At 50.4% G+C, this 21558-nt stretch overlaps 1 protein-coding gene across 1 annotated transcript; it reads right to left on the bottom strand.

The window, feature by feature from the left end:
- Window positions 1-5125: 5125 nt before the first annotated feature.
- Window positions 5126-9665, bottom strand: Sfrp5 (secreted frizzled related protein 5). The gene is made up of 3 exons (XM_031384836.1): window positions 8918-9665; window positions 6898-6975; window positions 5126-6172 (listed from the first exon to the last, which is right to left on the bottom strand). Exons 1-3 carry the CDS (start codon window positions 9435-9437, stop codon window positions 5826-5828), a joined length of 945 nt encoding a protein of 314 aa, XP_031240696.1. The 5' UTR covers window positions 9438-9665; the 3' UTR covers window positions 5126-5825.
- Window positions 9666-21558: the final 11893 nt, after the last annotated feature.

Raw genomic sequence — 21558 nt, forward strand, 5'->3', positions numbered from 1 at the left:
ATGGGCACCCAGGAACAGAGACAAGAGAGCCAGGTTCTGTTAGAGTGCAGGCACGTGGCAGGGCAGGTCTGGAGTTCTGGCATCTAGCCTGACTTGGGCTCAGGTCTGTTGAGTGTGTTGATGTCTTCACAAAGTCTTGGCAGACCTGGAACAGGTGATGATTTTGGGGTGTTTTCTATAGCCCTTGGGGCTGAAGCCAAATGAGTCTCTCTTGTCAGAGGTCTGTGTCTATCTGCCCACAGCTGGCCCTGTTCACAGATCATTCTGCCAGGAAACACACCTGGCCAGTAGCTCATGTCCCACAGTGCCACAGTCCATCTAGTTCATGGATATTCCAAATAGAGGCACGTGGAGTGGTAAGTGACCCATCCCAAGCGGAGTGGGTATTGTGTTGCAGGTGTTCATAGCAACCATGGCCTAAGAAGCTTTGGGTAAAGGTCACATTCTGGTCCCCACTCTTTAAGGAGCTAGCCACTGAGCTAACAAGACTGGCCTCCTCCCAACCCCCAACACCATCCCCCTTCAGTGTCTACCAGAACAGAGGTGGCCTTGTGGCAGGAGCCCCCACCTTCCCCAGCTCCCAATGACCCCACCTCCTGCCAGCAACACCCCAGCAGCACATTCCATTCTCTGGCACTGCTGGTGGCTGGGGATTCCTGGTTCCTTTGGACGGGAGCCTTCGGGGCTCCAGCAGAGGCTGTCTGGGCTGGGACACTGGGCTCCAGCCACACACATTCCAGCAACAAACACCCCCCACATTAGATTTCCCAAGAAGTGAACTTTAGCCAGGATTACAGATGGCTGTACAGTTGTGGGATGTGAGCTTGCTTTGTGCAGACCTGAGGCTGGACGCTAGTAGGGGTGAAGAGGAATGGGTGGGAGTGGCAGGCTTCTCGGCTTCTGCCCCGGCCCTTGTAGCATCACTGAAGCTGCTCCTGGCAGCCTTCGAGACTGCCTGTCCCCGTCCTGTCTCACCTCTGTAGAAGGTAGTAATAGTACTCAGACTTTTAGGCTGTAGGCTGTGATTCCATGTGGTGTCCTGTAACTGCATGTGAGAATTGGGAAAAGTTTGGTGACAGTAAAAGGCTATCAAACACTGAGCAATTAAAAATCAATTCAAAAGCAAACTTGAAAATCCCTTGGAGGTGTTTGTGGAGCACTGTCCAGTCTTGGTTCTGAACACACAGCAGACACCCTGTACCCTCTGCCTCCCGTCGTGCCACACAACCAGTGAACACTCGTTGAACCACACAGATATGAGACCACTGCATGTTGTGAACTGCAATGTTTTTACTGTCCATTTAGTTCCTGCTTTTACAGGAACACAGTGGTTTACAGAAAATAAGGACTTATTATTGCCCTACTTGTGTGTAAATATCAAAAAAGTATGCCTTTGTGTTACATTATGTTGGAATACTTGATTTTTAAAAATTACTGTTTGTGGGCTGGTGAGATGGCTCACTAGGTAAGTCCTGGACACATAGGCTGGACCCCTGCATTTGCTCCCTGGAACCTGTGTTAAAAAGCCAGATGTGCTGCATCTGTGATCTCTGCATTCCTATAGTGAGATGGGAGGAGACAAGAGAATTGCCCTGGAGCATGCAGCAGCCTGGCCTAAACCAGAGACTGCCTCAAAAAGATTGAAGGAGAGAACCAATTCCTCTGGCATCTACACGTGCATTGTAGCACAAGTAATAATAAAAAGTAAAGAAGAAATGAAATTGGCTGACTTCAGTTTCATAAAAAAAATTTTCAGTGAATTTTGACTTGGATCAGGGATCGGGATAGAATTTCAAACAATTTATGAAATGTCTCTAAACATATTTCTGCCATCTTGTACTCTGTGTGTGTGTGTGTGTGTGTGTGTGTGTGTATCTATATGCAGAACAGCATTCTTTCTTTATTTTTTTTATTTTGATTTTTAATTTTCTTTGAGACAAGGTTTCTCTGTGGAGCCCCAGCTGTCCTGGTACTCACTCTGTAGACCAGGTTGGCCTGGAACTCAAGAGTTTTACCTGCTTCTGCCTCCCTAGTGCTGGGGATAAAGGTGTGCACTACCAACACATACCACAGAACTGATCATCTTTAAAAACTGAAAGTGCTGTGCATCCTACAGTATCACTCAGCCAAGGTTTAACTCCTATGTGACTACAAACACATCTGTGTGCAGGTCTGCTTTCATCCTTAAGTGGTGTGTGTATGCCCAAGGATTATTTTGAAATAGGTTTATGGCTAAATGTTTGATGTATATACATATATAGATTTTACGTATCTATGCCTAGAAGTAAATGTTTCTTGGGTGAAAGGTTGTAAGTGGGCTTAAGAAGTCCTGGGTGGTGGTTAAGAGTTTGAGGACAAATTGAGCACCACCATGTATGTTGTGCAACTCAGTCAAGAACCTTAACCTCTTTGAGCTGTAGTCACTGTTACTCAAATGTGCCACCTCTGGCTGGGCATGGCGGCACACACCTTTAATCACAGCACTTAGGGGTAGAAGCAGGTAAGTCTCTGAGTTTGTAGCCAGTTTGGTCTACATAGTGGAGTGATAGGCCAGTTAGGGTTACTCTGCGAGATCTTATTTCAAAATGGCAGCTGTAAAGCTTAAATTAGAATTTAAAGTGAATAGTGCCCGCTATCCACCCTAACCTGGGTTTATATGCTACCTAGGGGTATAATTCTGAAGCAAGCAAAACCCCCAAATGTAGTTTCCATACTTCTAGCTTTTAGGTAGGACATCCCTGCTTTTCCCTGCACTCTTGTCAGTCATGTATCTCAGTTGATTGAAGAATCAGTTGGGCATTTTGCTGGGTACTAACTATGTGCAGGCATTGTCGTGTTAGTGAAAATACAAATAACCACCAATGGCCATCTAAGCTCTGCATTATGTCCAGGTCCTGGTCACACATTTGACAGCACTGTTGTATACCCAGTGTCACCTGGCTACTAATTCATAGGACCAGAGGCCAGAACTGGGCTACACTGCCTCTTCTCACCCCCACCCCAAGTGTGAGGTCCCTTGCTCCCAAGTCACTCCTGTTTTCTATGACAACTTTCTATATTCAGGTGAAATCTTGATTTCCTTGGCTCTCTTGTAAGTAGGGGGTGGTCATGTGATTTAGTCCCGGCCTGGAGCTGGAATGGAAGTCTACCAGGTGGGCCTGCTTGCCTGCTGTTTACCTGTTCAGGAGGGGTGGAGGCTGCTCCGTTGTAGCTTTAGGTCTTGCTGTCTGGAATTGGGAAGAGGTACCGTCTTGTAATGACAAGAACTGTAGACATCTGAAGCCTGGGATATCCCCAACACATAGCTGCCTGCCTCTAGACCTTTTGTGTGGAGAGGTCCCATGTGCCATGAGATGCAGTTCCACTCCTGTGATCAGAGGCCTGCTTTCACTGGTTTCTTGAGTCCAGGTGTGGGCTTCTGCCAAGTGGGAAGGAAATTGGTGTGACCAGCAGGACTGGCTAAAGAAAGATTGGCCCAGGGCCTTGCAGAGCCTCCCTGCTCTCTGGGAGAATTCCTCTCCATTCCAGAAGAGATTCTAAGGCAGGAAGAGAACAGAAGTGGGGCACAGGGCCAGGTCCTTTTCGGGGTGGTGGGAAGTGCCCTCTTGGGCTCTTCCAGATGGTGGGCTACAGAAGTTCTCTCCCACCTCCACTCCCTGCTGCCAGCACCTGCCAGGTGAGCGCTGGACTTGAGCCAGAGGTGGCTGGAGTCCTGCGTGCTTGGTGGAAAAATAATCTCTGTGCCTGGTGGACCAGAGAAGTGCCTGTAAATATTTGGTTAGAGCAGGAGGCTGGGAGACAAGGCTCAGATTCAGGGAGCCAGGCGGTCTGGGCAGAGTTTGGGCAGGGTGGGTGGCAACCACCTCCTCTGAGTGAGGAACAACAGTTAGACCTCTGCTGCCTGGGCAGAGCCCCACTGACTGCCCAGAGGTGATTTATGGTCAAGTGGCCAGGCCACCTGTTCGTGAGGCCTCCATGGAGGGCAGTTAACCCCCCCTTAGTTGTTGCCAGTTCCCTTGCTGGCCTTGCCACCACTTTTGTTTTGCCCAGGTGACATTTTTCCAGGGAGTACACTTCTAGGGCTGGGTAGCTCCTATATTTTGGAGGATCAGCAGGCCTTAACTATTCTGCTGGCCAGAAAAGATTCAGAGTGCCTGCTCCTGTGAACATCTACCAGATCTTTTCACATCTGTGGCCGGGCCTCACCTCATCTCCATAGTGAACTCTCTTTGCACATGAAGCAGCTTCTTCAAGCCTTCTCCAGGCCTCTGTGCCTATACCTCAAAACTGCTGTGTGGGCTCCAGACCTCTGTGCCTGTACCTCAAAGCTGCTGTGTGGGCCTCAGCCTTCTCTCTCAGGTTTCTTTGTCCTAGTGATGGCTCCCAGACCCTCATGTGTGCCATCAGCTGGTAAAACATTGGGCTTCTGGTGCTTGGCAGAGGTCCTGTTTTCATTGCATGGGAGTGGGGCCCGGGATTTGTTAAAAGCTTTGTAGATGGGCTAAGGGTATGTGTTAAAAATGCAGATTCTTAGGTTTGGTCCCCAGTAATATTCTAAAAACAAAAAGCAGTTTTTATTATAGCAAGTTTGAGTGGGGCCCAAGTGCCTGAATTCCCAGGCAAGCACTTTGAGTGGCAGACATTCCTAGCCCTCTGAGCTGTGTCTTTAGTTCCTGGGTGACATGGCTGCCACCAGCCCAGGAACATGCTTAGAGTGGCGTCCATATAAAGCAGCTGTCACCTGCCTATCAGGATTAGTGCCCAGGAGTATCTGGAAACCCCAGGGGAGAGGTGACATTGTCCCCTGTGACCTGACCTTCTTAGACCTTTCTGACCTGGAACTGCCCGAATGGGGACAGTGTGTGGCTGGGAGTCTTCTGACTATGGGAAAGGTTGGAAACACGGCACTTCTGTCCCTCCTCAGGGACATCTCTGTCCCTTACTAAGTGGTTTGGAGGTGAGGGTGACACCTTGTATTCTTGGGGGACAGTTTTTCTTAGGCTTTCCTAGGAAATGAATGGACCAAGTGTCTGCTCGGGATATTGGCCCTTTCTCAAAGCCATCTGAACCCTCCTACCCTCCAGCCTCTTCAGAGCTACTGGATAAAGAAATTAATTGGCCCAAAGCAGCTGTTGTTTTATTTAATTAAAAACTTTAAAAAATTAAGGACCAAACCTGTTGTCTAGAACCAGTGGCCTCATAGCAGTAGCAATAATTTATTATTGTTGGGATACAGAGATGGAGAAGGCTGAGCAAGAGCCAGAGAGCAAGCCTATGACAGTGAATACAGAAGCTGCTGAGCCTGCACTCTAGTCCAGCGCGGCTCCAGATGAGTGGGCGTGGCTGGAGGACACTGAGGCCTTGGCTCTTGCTCTTTGGAGGACTGTGATGACACACAAAAGGGAGTGGGGGAGGAAAGCTATTCCCTAAGTACGGATCCCGCTTAGCGATGAGACCCACAATTCTTTCTAGAAAGCCCCTCCCCAGGCTGCGGGAGGCCCTGTATGCATCCGTGGGAGGCCTGGTATCCGTCCTTCACATTTTTCTCCTCTGCCTGTTTTCTCAGACACTAGGGCTTCCCCCCAGAAGAGAAAGTCCTTCTCCTGGGAGAGGGGGCGTCCCGGGACAGACCTCAGGATCCCAGAACCCTTCAGTCAAAGAAGGTAGCTCCATGCTTATGCTTTGGAGCCTGTGCAAGCAGGAGGTGTGTGAAGCCATCCTTGCCAGTGGATGGGTCAGCCTGGGAGTGAGGGTGAGGCCAAGTGGGCGGGGACAGAGGGCGAGGCAAGGCACAGCAGGCTGGTTAGGGCAAGGTGCAGAGCTCTTCAGTGGGGTTCAGCTGCCCCATAGAAAAAAGGGTAGTAGAGGGAACAAGGGTAGGAGAACATGAATTTGACTGCAAACTTCATCTCCTTATTCTTCTTGTCCCAGCGGTAGACAGCCGTGAGCAGCAGCTGTCCCTCCACTTTGCGGCCCATGACCAGGAAGCTGCCTGTCAGGTTGTCTAACTGCGGGCAGGGGCAGCTTGCCCCGTTCTTCATGTGCAGGACCAACTTCTTGGTGTCTTTGCGCTTTAAGGGGCCTGCCTTGAGCAGCTTCTTCTTCTTCTGGGCTCCAATCAACTTTCGGTCCCCATTGTCTATCTTGATCTCCTTAATGCGCATCTTGACCACTGTGGAAAGGTGGGCAAAGAATGGTCGGAAGAGGGTCACATTTGCTTAGGACAGTGGGGAGCCCTAGTGTGACCACAGAGACCTAGGGACAGGAATCCTGGGGAGAGGGCTCTCTGGCTAACTCCACCCTTCTTCCACAACTAGCCTCCCCATTCAAGAAGCCAGAAAATAACTTTGCCCACTCAGGGAAGGGAATTTTCCTAAAACATCTTTTCTCCCCCTTCCCTCCTCTGCCCCTGCTCTCCACACTATAGCGACATTATCTTTCCAAAGATGCTCCCAACATAAGGATTCCTCCGAAGCGAGGATTTCGTCATTGCTCCTTTCTCTATTTTTATAGACAGGGAGGCTAGGACACAAAGCAGAACCAACTTTGTAAAGGTCACATGCAGAACTCTGTGGACCACAGTGAGCTTGGTCCTAACTGGCTTGGTTTGCTGTCCCAGGATAGAAGAGTCCAAGATGAAGCTGTGGGGAAAGCTAGACACACCCACCCTGGTCGGAGGAACACTGGGTACTCAGCAGAGATGCCAGGGACAGGGGACATTACTTCTATTGCAGACTCCTGTGTCCTGGTAGGGCCCCATCCTTCTCTTAGCAAGCTAAGCTTGCTCCCCCTAACAAACGACAGCCGTGGGAAATGACAGAACACAGCTGCAGCAGCTGTAATCAGGTGGGGCTGGTTCTGAGCTGGGCTGTCAGGGTCCTGTGAGCCCACACTCACCAAAGTCGCTGGAGCACATCTGCTCCATGAGACCGTCAGCACTGTGTTCCATCTCACACTGGGCACAGATCTTCGTCACTAAAGAGAGAAAGCAAAGTGAGTGTGGTCTCAAACAGCCAGGCCAGTACAGGTTCCTCCATTAGCCCCTCTCCTCCTTTAGCCCCCCTCCTCACAGAAGCTGCTCTGATTTCCTAAGGGGAGGATGACAATGACTGAGTGTGACAACTCAAGAGTTAATGTAGTGCCATATAGTACGGTGAGGTGGGTCCCCTTCTGTCACCACGACGTACATTACAGTCTAAGTTTTTGTTTTAAGATTTATTTATTCATTATATGTAACTACACTGTAGCTGTCTTCAGACACTCCAGAAGAGGGCCTCAGATCTCGTTACGGATGGTTGTGAGCCACCATGTGGTTGCTGGGATTTGAACTCAGGACCTTCAGAAGAGAAGTCAGTGCCCTTAACCGCTGAGCCATCTCTCCAGCCCACGCTCTAAGTTTTATCCCATCTAGTGCTTGCTGTGAAACGGGTCCTGCCTTTTCTACTTTTCGGCAGAAGAAAACCAGGTGCAATGTGGTAGCCTGGTTAGCGGAGCTTAGGGTTCAGGCCCGTGGCTCCTGCTCTAGGACTCGGGCGTCAAGCAGGTGGGAGGCTGGCCTGCAGCACAAGCCAGCATTAGCTTTCTTGAAGAAAGTCCAAACGACTCACTTCTTATGTGAAACATCCTAATGTCTTCTGTCGGCCACACACACCTTTCTATAACCTGCCTATTGTCCCCTATCCGACTCAGACCTTTGGGTTCTCTTGTGTGCTTGGGTTCTCTTGTGTGCTTGCCTCCAGCTGACAAGCCTTACTGGGAATGGGGAGTCATGGGTAGCAAGGTAGGGTCAGACAGGGTTCTGAGCCCAAGATTTCTGAGCCTGTCCTGCTGTTCATGTTTGGGCTCCAAAGAAACTATAAAAGGAACCTGAAAGACTCTGGGAACTGTGGATTTCTTGCTTAGCTGGTTCTATTCCTGCTTGCCTGTCACTCTCAGACTTCAGGATAGGGACCTTCCCCTTCCAGAACACCACAGAGAGGGACAAGGAGAAGGTAGGAGCCCCCTAGGACCAAGCAGTTAAGATTTAACTTTGAGAAGGGGCTGGGAAGATACAAGGAGGAGCTCAGCCGCCTTGGGAGAGTGGGGGCAGGGGAGGGAGTGGAGATTTGAATGTTCCAGCTGTGGGGGCTCATGGGAGCTCTTGCTATTCCAGTTAACAGGCAACGGATTGCCTGCTGGGAGCTATTGGGTGTGTGTGCATGTGGAGGCGGGGGAGGTGTTAGGGACCCAGGCCAGTTGGGAGAGGACAGGCATTCTTGGAGGAAGGAGGAGGGGGTGTGGCCCCCTACCTTGGGACAGCTTTGAGGACCCGCCCAACGAAAGGGAAGATCAATCAGAAATTAGGCCTAATGGCAGACAGTGACGGTATGATGTGCCCGTGGGAAGCAGGGTTTGGGAGCTCAAGAAGCTGGGTTTCGCTGCTGGGCAAAGGAAGTTCAGAAAAGTTTAGTACCCCAAAGCCTAGGAATTGGGAGGAGGGGAAGTTAGGGTTACAGGCGTAGACATGAAGGGCCCTCAGCCCTTCCCCACTATCACATTCCCTCTTCTCAAAGTTCCCGAGGTCAGGGAAGGAGTAGCGCTTGTCTGCCGTTCAGGTCAAAGACACCGCCTAGCGACCCCAAATATCCTTGAGATGAGGAAAGGAATAGGAATTTATGGGATCGTCTCTAGGGAACCCAGGGATTCCGCAGCTTGCAAAACCGGGCATGCTGTAAGTTGCACAAGGTACAGGTCAGAGTGGGGAGAGAACCACTAAATACCCAGAGCCTCAAGTTTATAAAGGTGGGAAGGAAAAAGGAGACCGTGCCAGGGCGCTGGATGTATGCAGTGTATATGGGGGCTTGACGCCTATCCGGGAGTACAGATGAGGGTTTGGGGAGAAAATCAGTCCGAGGCGCTCTGGGCGCAAAGGCGCTACCTGGAGGCGCGGTGGCAGGCAGGTGCCCGAACTGCACCGCGATGCAGAGGTCGTTGTCCAGGGGGAACTTGTGGCAGTGCAGCATCTCCGGCCAAGGGAAGCCGTAGGCCTCCATGAGCGGCGCGCAGCCGGCGCGCACGGCTTCGCACAGCGAGCGGCAGGGGTAGATGGGTCGGTCTAGGCAGACGGGAGCGAAGAGCGAGCAGAGGAAGACCTGGGTGTCCGAGTGGCAGCGCTTGGCCAGCAGCGGCAGCCAGCTGCTGGCCTGCTGCTTCACCTCGGCCAGGCTCTCGTGCTCCAGCAGGTTGGGTAGCCGCATGCGCTTGTAGCCCACGGTGTGGCAGAGTGGCAGGTCGGCGGGGATGTCGAGGCACTGCGGTGGCTTGGAGTAGGAGCGGCCGTGCAGCGGCTCAGCCTGCCACCCATAGTAGTCGTACTCTTGGCCGCGCGCCGGCGCCCCGTGCAGCGCCCCGAGCAGCAGCGCCAGCGCGGCTGTCCGCGCGCCCCCGGCCACCCGCATGGCTGGATGTCGCCGCCCGGCCCGACGGCTCGGTGCTCGGAGCCCCGCTGCCCCGCGTGCGCCTCGGCTGGGATGCTCCCTGCAGCCGTCCGCTGCTCAGGTCGTCCAAGTAGGTGGCAGCTTCTGCCGAAGTGATCCAGGCGCCTCCCACCAGGAGGGCTCCAGCCCAGGCTCCGCAGTTCCCTAGCCAATCTGCAGCCCTTGTCCCCCTCACCTCCCACCCCCGCCCCGGGTTGGCGGACCTGGGAGGAACCCTGAGTATCTCCCGCCCGGCTCCGGTCCCGCCTCGCCTCGAGATCCTGACCCGTCAACTATTCCGCTGCCCAGACCTCTCCTTGTGCCTTTTCCTGAGGGCTCCGCATTTTCTTCTCCCTTGCCCTCTTCTCCATTCCCTTATCTCTCTCCACCACAGTCTCTCCTGTTCCTTTTCTCACTCACTTCACCTGCTTATCTCTGCGCCTCGGCCCTTCTCTGTTCAGCTCTGGATTCCCTTCCCCAACACCTCCACTGCTTTTCTCAGATACTGGAGTCTCTTGACCATCCACGCCCTCCTGGGCAGGCAAGCATCACCCCGAGGTCTTTAAGTGTGCCCTGAGGTTCTGCCCAATTCAGGCACTTGGCAGCCTGCTGGGATTAGCAGATGGCTAAGACCCATCCATGGCAGCCAAGGGGCGGGGTGAAGGGAATTTCGGCTCCTATTTAATGAATCGCTAAGTGCCATGCACAAGGTGCGCCACTGAACAACCTTATGAACGCCTCTGGGTTTTTTGTTTGTTTGTTTGTTTGGTTGGTTGGTTCTGTTTTTGAGACAGGGCTTCTCTGTGTAACAGCCCGGCTGTCCTGGAACTCGATTTGCAGACCAGGCTGGACTCGAACTCTCAGAGATCCACCTGCCTCTGCCCCCCACCCCAGTAGGCATGCATCACCCCGCCGGACTATCAACGCCTCTCTCTAATGAAAGCTCACATCCAATAGGTGCTAGCTGTGCTTGCGACTGTCCTAGGCACATTCCATAAACGACTTCATGGGATTTTCACAGTGATGCCGTCAGGAGGGTATGAACCATGATGATCAGTACTTTACAGGCAAAGGTACTGAGGCTGAGGTCAGGCTAGGTTAGAGATGGCCAGTTGATACAGGAAGTGTGGTTCTAAGGTCAGAGCACATATAAATAACCCGAAGGTCTGGATTCTGAGGGTTCCAGGTAGTGGAGTTAACTGTCCTGGGGTCACCTAGCTCATGTGCTAAGGAAGGCAGGACCTGAATCAGGCAGTAGGCTCCAAAATAGCAGAGTCATTATTCTTGGGTAAGATAGATTCCAGCCTGGGCAGGAAACACTGTGGGTGTAAGGAAAACTGCCACTGTCATCCAAGCAGACCTCAGAACAGTGACTTCCAGGATCCCATGCTTAGTGCCTGTCTGGGTTCTGTCTTCCTTGACTTTTCTGTGAGACGAACTGAAACAGGCTTGTGGAAGGAGCCTCTTGTTGGTCTCACCAGACGTCTGGCCTCTCTTCCAGGGATGAGCTTCCTAAGGGCTAGGGGTGGGGATGTGGGGTGTGTGTGTGGGGTTAGGGATTGAGGGGGTAGGGACTGGTTCTACTTTGAGTAAGGTGTGTTTCTCCCCAATGCTCCTTCATTTTTTCTCTCTTCTCTCCAATATTTCCAGGGCTCTTGGCTTCCAACAGACCTGCTCCTGTAGGGGAGAGAGGTGGGGCCCACACTATAGTATCCACTCCACGAATATAGAACACTTGCCATGTGGTAGATATATGTGAGGTACAAAGGTTTGATCCTTAGCGTAGCTGGTGGAGCTGTGAGAACTGATACCAGGCAGAGCAGAGGAAGCAGGGGCCTAGAGTGGGATGGGATGCCTCTGATGTCGTGGTTGACGTAGCTGAGTCCAGGTGGAGCCAGCTGGGGGCTTTCCTTTATGTGTAGATGACCATTTAGAGGGCAAAAGGTTGGTTCCCCACAGAGAGAAGCAGGGTACAGTAGTAATGGGAAAGGACCCTGTCTGTATCCGGAAACCAGGTTCAAATTCTGCCTCCTCCTTCCCAACTACCTGTGGGGGCTTTGGCAAGTAAGAGTGATCCGGACCCTTGGTCTCCTTCTTTATAAAGTGGGGCTTCCACTGAAGTTGCTGTGATGGGCAAAGATGAACGGAAAAGGTTTGTGCAGCACCCACATGTAAAGAACGCCTGGGGATGTCAGATGCTCCCAGGGACGAAGCTTCAGGTGAATGAATATACATTGGGTGTTCTGAACATCCCCCAAGTCGCCTTAGCTAGAACTCTGAGCTCCAAGCACAATGGCACTGCTCTCTGTAATTCACTCCCTGCCTCATCTCTGGGCTTGGCCATCTGGTATACTGTCTGAGAGGTGTGGCTCTGGACACTTACAGGGGGCTTGGACCTCCCAGGTGGTTGTGTAAGGTGTTGGGTCCTGGGCCAGCTGGTTTGGCTGGGCTGTTCTTGGCATTGCTATGGGTGACCTGGACAGAGCCGGGCATTGTTCCTGTGGCTGGTTATGTAAGGCCAGCACACGGCTAGAAACCAATCATGGCTGCGCCTGGAAACTTAGGCTCTGAGGGGCTGGGCTGGACGCCTCCTTGAAGAGGATCATGAGTCTTCATTACCCGGTCAACTCTGATGTGGTGAAGCTTGAGGATCCCTAACGTTGATGGGAGCAAGGAGAGAAGCTCTTTATAAGGCATGAAGCCAGAGTGCACTGGTCTGCTCAGGCAGTGCTCTTCTGTGGCTAGCCCTTCCCCTGGATCTCTGGCTGAGCTAGTTTCTAATGTGGTGCTGATTCTTGATGAGGTGAACCCAGGGCTTAGGCAGCTGGGTTGAACACCTGGTGCACTTGGCATCTGTCCATCCTGGGATGTATGTAGTCTGTCCAGGTTCACGCTACTTCAACTGGTAGAGGAGACCACTTGTTCAACAGAGCAAAATTCTGCGATCTCTCTCCCATATGAGATGCTTCTCTGATCAAACATAATTATATTTATAAACTCCTACTGTTTCCTACATTTTTAGTTTTATTTTTCAATGGATCTCCAAAGCTCAAACCTTTTCAGAGGGTGTATAAAGTCAAAATTGTGCATAATTTAAAAGTCAATTTAAAACACAAGATAAATCAATCGATTTCAAGGCAATGGGGTAAGGCAAGTTTATTAATAGACTTCAGATTACATATTATTATAATGAACATATAGGCCATATGTCGTTTTTGGGGTGCTATCAAAGAAGATACCCATAATTATCTGCAAAGGCCATTAAACCACTTCTTCCTTTTCCAACTACATTTCTGCGTGAGGCCAGATTTTCATCATATAGTTCAACCAAAGCACATGTGGAAACAAATTGAACACAGAAGCAGATAGAAGAGTCCAGCTGGCCTCTATTAGCCTGTGCATTGAGGGGATTTATGGACTGTAAAGCAATACCATTGTGGTTTTTACTTCTCATTTTGAAAAAGCATAATTATTTTTATGACGTTTGTTTATGTTAACATACAGTGATTTATTAACTGAATTCACGAATATTTTTTCTTATTTTAAATTCCAAATACAGCAAATAGCAACAGGGACAAAAATCACTCTTCAGGATTCTAAATTTATTGAGTGATTGATTGGTACTGAGAGAAGGGCTCGTAGATGCCAGACTGGCCTTGAACTGGCCGTGTAGCTGAAGAAGAGCTTGAATTTTTCACTTTCTTACTACCACGTCTTTTTTTAAAAAAGATTTTTAAAAAAGATTTATTTTATTTATTCTATGTGTATGAGTACATTGTAGTTGTACGGATGGCTGTGAGCCATCATGTGTGTGGCTGCTGGGAATTGAACTCAGGACCTCTGCCGGCTCCACTCTCTCCGGCGTAATTCACTGTAGCTGTTTTCAGATGCACCAGAAGAGGGAGTCAGGTCTCATTACGGGTGGTTGGGAGCCACCATGTGGTTGCTGGGATCCGAACTCAGGACGAGCAGTCAGTGCTCTTACCCGCTGAGCCATCTCGCCAGCCCCTTTAACAAAGATTTATTTATGTATTATATGTAAGTACACTGCAGCTGTCTTCAGACACACAAGGGTGTCAGATCTCATTATGGATGGTTGTTAGCCACCATGTGGTTGCTGGGATTTGAACTCAGTACCTTCAGCAGAGCAGTCGGTGCTCTTAACCACTGAGCCATCTCTCCAACCCTGACCTCATCTTACTTGACATACTTTGAAGCTATGTTTTCAGGAGCACAAAACTTCATGATTGTTGGGGTTCCTCTTGGTATCATTCTTCCACTTGTTTGGAATATTCTTCTCAGTTCCTTGTTTGTTTGTTTTTTGAGACCTGGTTTCTCTGTGTGGTCCTGGCTGGCCTCGAACTCAGAGATCTGCCTGCCTCTACCTCTAAAGTGCCCCTATTAAAGGTATGCTCCTCCTTGCCAAGGCTGCTTGGTTCCTTTTAGTGATCGAAGAACTCTAGTGCTGTGAACCAACACTCAGTTAGAACCTGAGCATGCTTTCTGTGTGGTCAGACAAGACCGCCCATCCATGCTTTTCAACAAGTTCTGAAAAGAGGCGGCTTTGGGCAGTGGAAGTGACCCCAGATTGGGTCCAAGAGGTCAGAGTTACACGTTTTCATCGTCTTCTTCTTCTTTTTTTAAAAAAGATGTGTTTATTATATTTGTATGAGTACACTGTAGCTGTTTTTCACACACATCAGAAGAGGGCATTGGATCCCATTGCAGATGGTTGTGAGCCACTATGTAGTTGCTGGGAATTGAACTCAGGATCTTTGGAAGAACAGTCAGTGCTCTTAACCACTGAGCCATCTCTCCAGCCCGTCAATGTATGAGCAAGGCTTTCCTATGGCCTGCGTCCCAGCTGCCTCTTGTGTGATGTGAGGGTGACCATTTTACTCTTTATGCTTCACAGGGGGAGCTCAAAGGGCAAACGAGGTAGTAAAAAAAGAGCTTGGAGATTTACTTATTTTACAAAGGGGATAACTGCACCAGCCCGTCTGGCCTGGAACTCTTTATGTGGACCAGGTTGGCCTCTCACTCAGACATCTGCCTGCTGAGTGCTGGAACTAAAGGCGTGGGCTAGATTAGCATTTTGATGGAGGTGAACCCAACATTGCCCTTTGCTTTAGAGGGGTCTGTTGGTCTTTGTCACCTCTTCCCTCTCCTGGCTGGGGGAGGTTCCTCTAGCTCAGGCTTGCCCTCCCAGGAGAGGCAAGACAAGACTCTTGTTAGTATTTGAGAGACTGCTGGGGTCACCCGCCTTTACAACCTCTCATTCCCTCCAGGACACTGTCTTTGTACAGTGGCTGCCCTGTGTGACCTAATGGAACCATGACTGCTATCAGGACCTTTCTGACTCCAGCTTCCTACTCTACACTCCAGCCTTTCAACTCTGCCCACGGCAGAGCCAGCGTCTGCCTAGAGCATCCTAGCCATGCAGGCCTTGGTTAGCAGGATGGACAGACCTGCCTAGGATCACTGGGTGTGCTAGTAGCTTTGAGGACTGGAACAGAGCAACTTAGGTCAAGTGGTCCTAGAGGTGGGCTTAAGTCTCTCCTGCCACAAGCCTGGACTCTGAAGCCTCCTCAGGTTCTTCTAGAGCCTGTGAGGTTCAGGGAACTAAAGCAAAGGCTGGGCTTGTCTTAGGCCTGGGTCTCGAATCAGCTCTGGACCTACCCATCTGAATGGGGAGAGCAAGAGGGTCGGCATGCTGGCATGTGGCAGGTGGGGCTGCAGGGGTGTGGCAGTGGTAGGCAGGGCTGTGGACGAAGAGCTCCCCAGCATGCTCGAGTGTCCCCAGGATGTGGGGCAGTCCGGGCCAGAAGCCTAACAGAGAGGCAATCAAATGTATCTGTGAAGAACATGCTCTTGGAGGCTGGAGTGAGTTCTAATTCATCAATGTCATGTGTGTGTGAGTTATTTTTCCACCCTCTCATCCTGTTTTATTATCTGTAAACTGAGAATATTAACTCTTGATAGTATTATCAAGAAGGTTGCTTTTAACTTTTTTTTTTTAAGATAATATCTCATGTAGGATTCAAATTCCTGATCTTTCTGTCTCTTCCTCCAAGATGCTGGGATTACTCCTATGTCCTGGCACACTCAGTTTCTAGAGTTCGTTTTAAATATTGCTTAGAACAGTGCGCATAGTAAGAGCTGTGTACACAACCGTTAGTTAATGCTGAGCATTGGCATGCCAGTGGTGAGCGCCACTAAATTCTGTAGTTCTCGGTCCCTAAATTTCTCCTCTATCCATCTACGCCTTCTTTCTTCCCTGTCTCCTTACCTTTCCTCCCCTTTTGGTCTCTTGAGCTCTCTCTTGAGTGCTGGGGTTATAAGCATGTACCCTGTGCCTGGCCATGATCCTTTCCATCTTCCCACCATGCCCTGCTTCCTCTCAGCCTCACCATGTTCCAACAGCTGGAGTGGAAACAGTTCAGTTCAACCCCCCCCACCCCACACACAGTCTCTCTTGCTTCTGGGATAAAGGTTCCGGTTTGATCAGCTCTCTTTGTGGGGCTCTCTGGAATCCTGCAACACACTTTGCAATGGTCATTTCCTCAATGGCCTGGTCAGTATGTGATTGTATTTATTTATTTATTTATTTTGCTCACGTTCTGGCAAACTTGGAGGAGAATAGAGAGGACATCAGAGCCCCTGCAGCTGGAGTTACAGGCAATGTTGCTTCTCCTCATCCGGAGATCATGTAGATCTTTTAGAAAATGTATCGGTCATGTGGTTTGGAGAGACATCATGGCTGTTAGAGTGTTCTGTGGGATGGGGTTTAGCTTGGGAGCTTACGGTCTTCAGGAGGAAGACCCGTCCATTGCAGACTTGAATGGTTGGAGCTTACAAGCCCTGCTGACTGTGGGGGGTCTTGAACCGTTTCCACTCCAGCCAGTGGAACATGGTGAGGCTGAGAGGAAGCAGGGCATGATGGGAAGAGAAGAGAAGAGAAGAGATCATGGTTAGGCACAGGGCACATGCTTGTAACCCCAGCATGTAGGGTGATGTGATCCAAGGGGATCAAACTTGGGACCACTACATGAGAAGTATGTGCTCTTAACCACTGAGCCATCTCTCCCACCCCACTGCTTCCTCTCTTGGATGCAGTTTAGAGATGTCCAGGCACCTGGCATTGTGCTCTGTGATTTCCTGTATGCCATCTCGTTTAATTAACCCAGTAGCACTGCATGAGAGGCATCATCCCCATTTTATGTGAAGAAACAAACTCAGAGAAGGTAAGTAACATTCCCGGAGTTGCACAGCTGAGAAGGGTACCAGGACTTAAACCAGGGCTTCCTTTTATGGCTGCATGTGAGAAGTTACTGGGGGATGAAGAATTCTGAGTCAGAAGGGGCCTGAGGGAGCAGACCCTTCCAGGAGACCCAAGCCATTATAGCTGAGGTAGGCCAGCTTTCCAATCTCAGCAGTACACATTTTAGAAGGCAGAAGGCCATTGATGAATAAATACATGGACTTGTGGTTGCTTTGAAGGAGGACTTCGTATGGGAGAGGGAGAGGCACTCAGAGCCACCTCTGAGGGAAGGGGAGAAAGTGTGGGCACAGAGTCAAAAAACCCTCTCCCCCTAGGTTTTGTTTCTGTTGCTTTCAGGCTGTGGGAATTTGGACATGACCCAATTTCTTGTGCTTGGTTTCCCTATCAGCAAAGCGGATGGGGAGGGTTACTCGGAAGACTGCTCTGGTGTTAGACGCAAAGAGTTCTGTGTAGTCAGTCACAAGAGTTCAGTGCAAGGTTCCCTTTCTAGCCCTAGACACAGGGATGTGAGTTGCTGAGGGTCCCCACACTTATAAACTGTTGCAGCTGAGAGTAATCTTCGATTCTGCCCTGAGCACCAGTGGCTATGGACACAGTTCCGGAAAGCTATCAACCATTCTCCACGACTCCCCAAATTGACACAGACACAGAACGGCTCATTTGCCTGTAAATAAAACAGCGATTTCTGTGATTGGAGCTAAATGACATGCTCTTGGGGGCTACAGCTTCTTCCCAGGCTCACAGAAATCAGCTGGCAGCCCTTGAGGGAGGGGGGAAGGGACTGGCTTTTCAGAGGACATCAGGTCAGAGGCTCTGGGGAGCACTTTGTGCTCTGGGTGCAGGAGAAGGAAGTGAGCATCCTTGGGAGGGACCTAGGGCAGGACCGTGGAGGGCAAACCCAGGGCATCAGTGTTTGGGGTTGGGACCAGCTGTTGGGGGAACCCTGGGCAGACAATGGCCTCATTAAGGAGAGGGTGCAGGCAGGCAGGAGCTGGGCATGGCTACAGCAAGAGGAGAATGTGAGGAACTGAACCTCCTCTTGCTAGGCCAGCCAATGGAGCAATTGTCCTCTGGTGGGAGGGAGCTGGGGTCTGAGCCTGGGAATGGCTGGACAGTTGCCCTTGGGGGCAGCTGAGGTAGTCCTGGCCCTTTTGCCTGGCTTACAATAACTCCTCCACTGGCTGCTGAGGGTTTGGGCCTCAGAGAGGATTGCTGGGACTGGGAGTCTAGGGTGTGGTTCCTCATACAAGGCTCTTTGTAAAGGGATTCCCAATTCTTTGTTTGTTTGTTTGTTTGTTTGTTTGTTTTATGTGAGTACACCATTGCTCTCTTCAGACACACCAGAAGAGGGCATCAGATCTCATTACAGATGGTTGTAAGCCACCATGTGGTTGCTGGGATTTGAACTCAGGACCTCTGGAAGAGCAGTCAGTGCTCTTAACTGCTGAGCCATCTCTCCAGCTCCCAGGATTCCCGATTCTTAATTGCCTCCTTCTGGGGAGCCAGGTTCTGTTTAGGGTTGTCTCTGGCCTGGCTCACCTGGCTTCTGTAGCTCTCCTGTGCATCTCTGCTCTGCTCCTGTGCTAGTGGGTCTGCTGGGTGGCTTGCAAGTGCTCCACTTGCAAAGTGATGGTTGATTTGGCAGTGCTTCTCCACTGGGTGGGCAGCTTGCTCCACCTGGGCTCCATCCATCAGCAATGGCTGGTCCACCACTTGAGCTTAGTGGGCGATGTTCTGTACAATGTGTGACTAGAGGTTTCTGGACTCAAATGATGACAGAGCTCCCACTGAGATATACCCAGAGCCCAATGCTTCTCATCAAATGACAGCGCTCAATAGAGAAGACAGGGGCCAGGAAGTTAGGGCTGGCACTGAGCCCTAAAGTCCCACCCAGCTGTGGATTCTGCCCCAGGGGACCCTTTACAGCCAGAATGGTATACTTGATGGTTCTGGAAGCTCTGTGATGGGTCCATGTTAGTTCTGATGGACAGATCTGCTTGAACTGGTCTGTCTGCATTGTAGCAACTCCTGGTTCTTACTCCTGGCTTTGGCTTTTGCCTCATTCTGAGGGAGGAGGTGGCAGATAGAGTCTGAGGACTAACTTCCTGCAGCTGGGAACTGTTGCTGGCTTCCCGGCTCTCCAACACGGCTGACACTGGCACACATCACAGTAGAAGGGAGAGCGTCTCAAAGGATGCAGTAGAAGGGTTGCTGCACATAGACACTGATCACAGCAGACGTTTCCATACCTAGGTCACCTGCGGAGATCCCAGTTTGGTGGTTGGATGTAGTGGACCTTGGGTGGGAGGTGGGGCAGTGGCCTTGAAGGTGGATTTGTGTGTATGTGTGTGGCAATGAGGGTCAAATCCAGGGCCCTCTTTAGGCCAAAGCACGATTACTGAACCACACAGTCCGCGACTACCCTGTAAAGTCTGTGAGTGGTCCTCTACTCTATACTTCCCCTACTTCCCCTTCTGGTGGTTAGCGCTTCTCTTCCCATCCCCTGCTCACAGGGCTCCTTTGGGATAAAATAAGATTCCTCCTTTCTGGAAGGTCCACACAACATGGCCCTCCCTCCTCTGCCCTGGGCCCCTATCTCTTGTCTTTGGTGGTCTAGTTTTTCACAGTCCTCTTATTTGCCCAGCCCCCAGCTCAGCGCTCTGACAGATGGCAGTGTCAGGGAACAGTGTGTATCCTGCATTAAGTGCTCCATCATCCAAGTGACTAGGCACACAGTGGGGGTGTTATCACCACCCTCTGTGCATAAGATAGGAAGATGGAGGTGAATCGGTCGCACAGTAGGGAGGTTCCAGATGGATGCCCCTCTACCATACGTCTCTGTGACTCTTTCTGGCTTCTCATACTCATCCTTCACTGGGCCTGGCCAGCTTTATAAGGACAGTATCTCTGATTATCACATTATACGGAGTCCTGATTCAGGAGAGAGTTCCGTGAGGCATCTACTAGGGTCCTGGTGAAGATAGTTCATCTTAATTAAGGTTTTGGGAGTTACTGATATTGTCCTGTCCCATCCTGACTGCACCAGGAGGCTTATGTGAACAGTCCTTATTTGGAGATGAAGACATTGAGGTTAAAGGTTAGCTTCCTCCAGCTCACCCAGGCAGTGCATGATGGAGAGGCCCAGAACAAAGCTCTGATTCTCTTTGCTCTGACACTTTGTCCTTCTCCACCACCCCACGAATCCAGTGAGCCGAAGTCAGGAAAGCTAAAAGGGCTGGAATGGTCCCTCTGCAGCCACCACGGAGGGCTGTGAAGTCAGATCAGGGGCTGCTGGAGAAAGAGAGGTCGGCGCCATGTTGACTTGACTAATTGGTGAGGCGGTTGGGGTCAGGAATAGGTGCGTTCTTTCCCCTTAGCACATCACCCTGCCTCTGGCTTCCTGAAATTGTTGTTCGGATTCCACATTACTTGGCCGTGAGTTCTTTTCCCCACAGATCCTGCACACAGGAATGAATCACCCATCTGCTTCCAGACCACACCCTCTCACACCCTTTCCTGAAGAATATCTAGTTGACAGAAGAATAGGAGGCCAGCTGGGCAGGAGAGCCAGTGGCCACCAGGAGTTTGGTAGCAATTTTCTGAGGAAGGCAGAAAGAACGTAGGTTTCCATGCCCCAGGACCAAGCATAAGCCCAGCCACCTTCTGCACAGCCTTGGGATTCTGTGTCTCCTCTCCCGGGCCCAGTTTTCTAGCCTGTAAAGGCAAATGTAAAACCATCCTGGTAAGAGGCTTGGGTGAGATCATGTCTGGGGAGACGGTTGATCACTATAATTGATTAGCTGGAGGTCAAGGTTGATAGAGTTTCTGAGTGGAATCTCTGCAGCCATGACCCCTTCCACCACTCAGTCAGTGGCCACTAGCTATGTGAATCCGGGGCTACTGAGGAACGGAGTCCCAATGCAATCATGCTCTAGGGAGGCAAGAATCATATAGCACAGAGTAACCATCTATTAACAAAGTTTTGTAACCTTTACTTTGCATAAATGGGCATTCTGCCTACATGTGCATCCATCTACCATGTATGGATGGGATTGGGACTCCCTGGGACTGGAGTTACAGTCAGTTGTGAGCCACCGTGTAGGTATCGGGGATTGAATTCCGGTCCCTGGAAGAGCAACCAGTGCTTTTAACCCCAACGCCAACTTTCCAGCTCCCTAACCATCTTAAAACGAGCAACCCAGTGGTGTTTAGTGCACTAACTGGAGCAGTCACTTCTCTCTAGTTACAAACTATTTGTAACTAGAAACCCTGCTCACTAACACAGGCATTTTCCTCCTCTCCCTGCCAGATCTGGCGGCCAATAGGGCACGTCCTGGACCTACAACTTGGCCTGTTTTAAGTGCTTCTTATGCATGTCTGTCTTCACCCAGAGAATGTGACTTGCATGACTAGCATCTTTCTCTTAACTTGATGTTGTAGAGTTTCTCCATTCTATGGCAAGTGTTAGTCTTCTGTCCTTTGTCAATGATGGCTGATGGCCAATGCACTGCACAGTGGAAATGCCAAAGTGCTTTGAGACAAGAGAGAGAGTAGGGTATCCTTGTGCTACTCCCTAAGGGGATGCGGTGGGACAGAGGACCTAGAGAGTGGGAAGGATGAAAATAGTGCCTGGGGTCTCTCCAAGAAGTCCAAAGCTTTGCCTGATGACAGGCAGGTCTGTCATGTTTGGAAGTCTTATTGAGGCCCAGTACTGGGCTGGGTATGATGTAACTATTTAATACTAACAGAACTATTTAAAATATATGTAGTTATGTACACTTATATATACTGTACTATCCAAAAGATATATAGGGATATATA

This window comes from Mastomys coucha, unplaced genomic scaffold (genome assembly GCF_008632895.1).
Source record: "Mastomys coucha isolate ucsf_1 unplaced genomic scaffold, UCSF_Mcou_1 pScaffold21, whole genome shotgun sequence".
NCBI lineage: Eukaryota > Metazoa > Chordata > Mammalia > Rodentia > Muridae > Mastomys > Mastomys coucha.

Excerpts from the sequence above, each read along its gene's own strand:
- Sfrp5 (XM_031384836.1), bottom strand. The coding sequence starts at position 9,437 with ATGCGGGTGGCCGGGGGCGCGCGGACAGCCGCGCTGGCGCTGCTGCTC. Across the intron at positions 6,976-8,917 it reads GCCTGCCACCGCGCCTCCAG|TGACGAAGATCTGTGCCCAG; the intron begins GTAGCGCCTTTG and ends TTCTCTCTTTAG. Across the intron at positions 6,173-6,897 it reads GATGTGCTCCAGCGACTTTG|TGGTCAAGATGCGCATTAAG; the intron begins GTGAGTGTGGGC and ends ACCTTTCCACAG.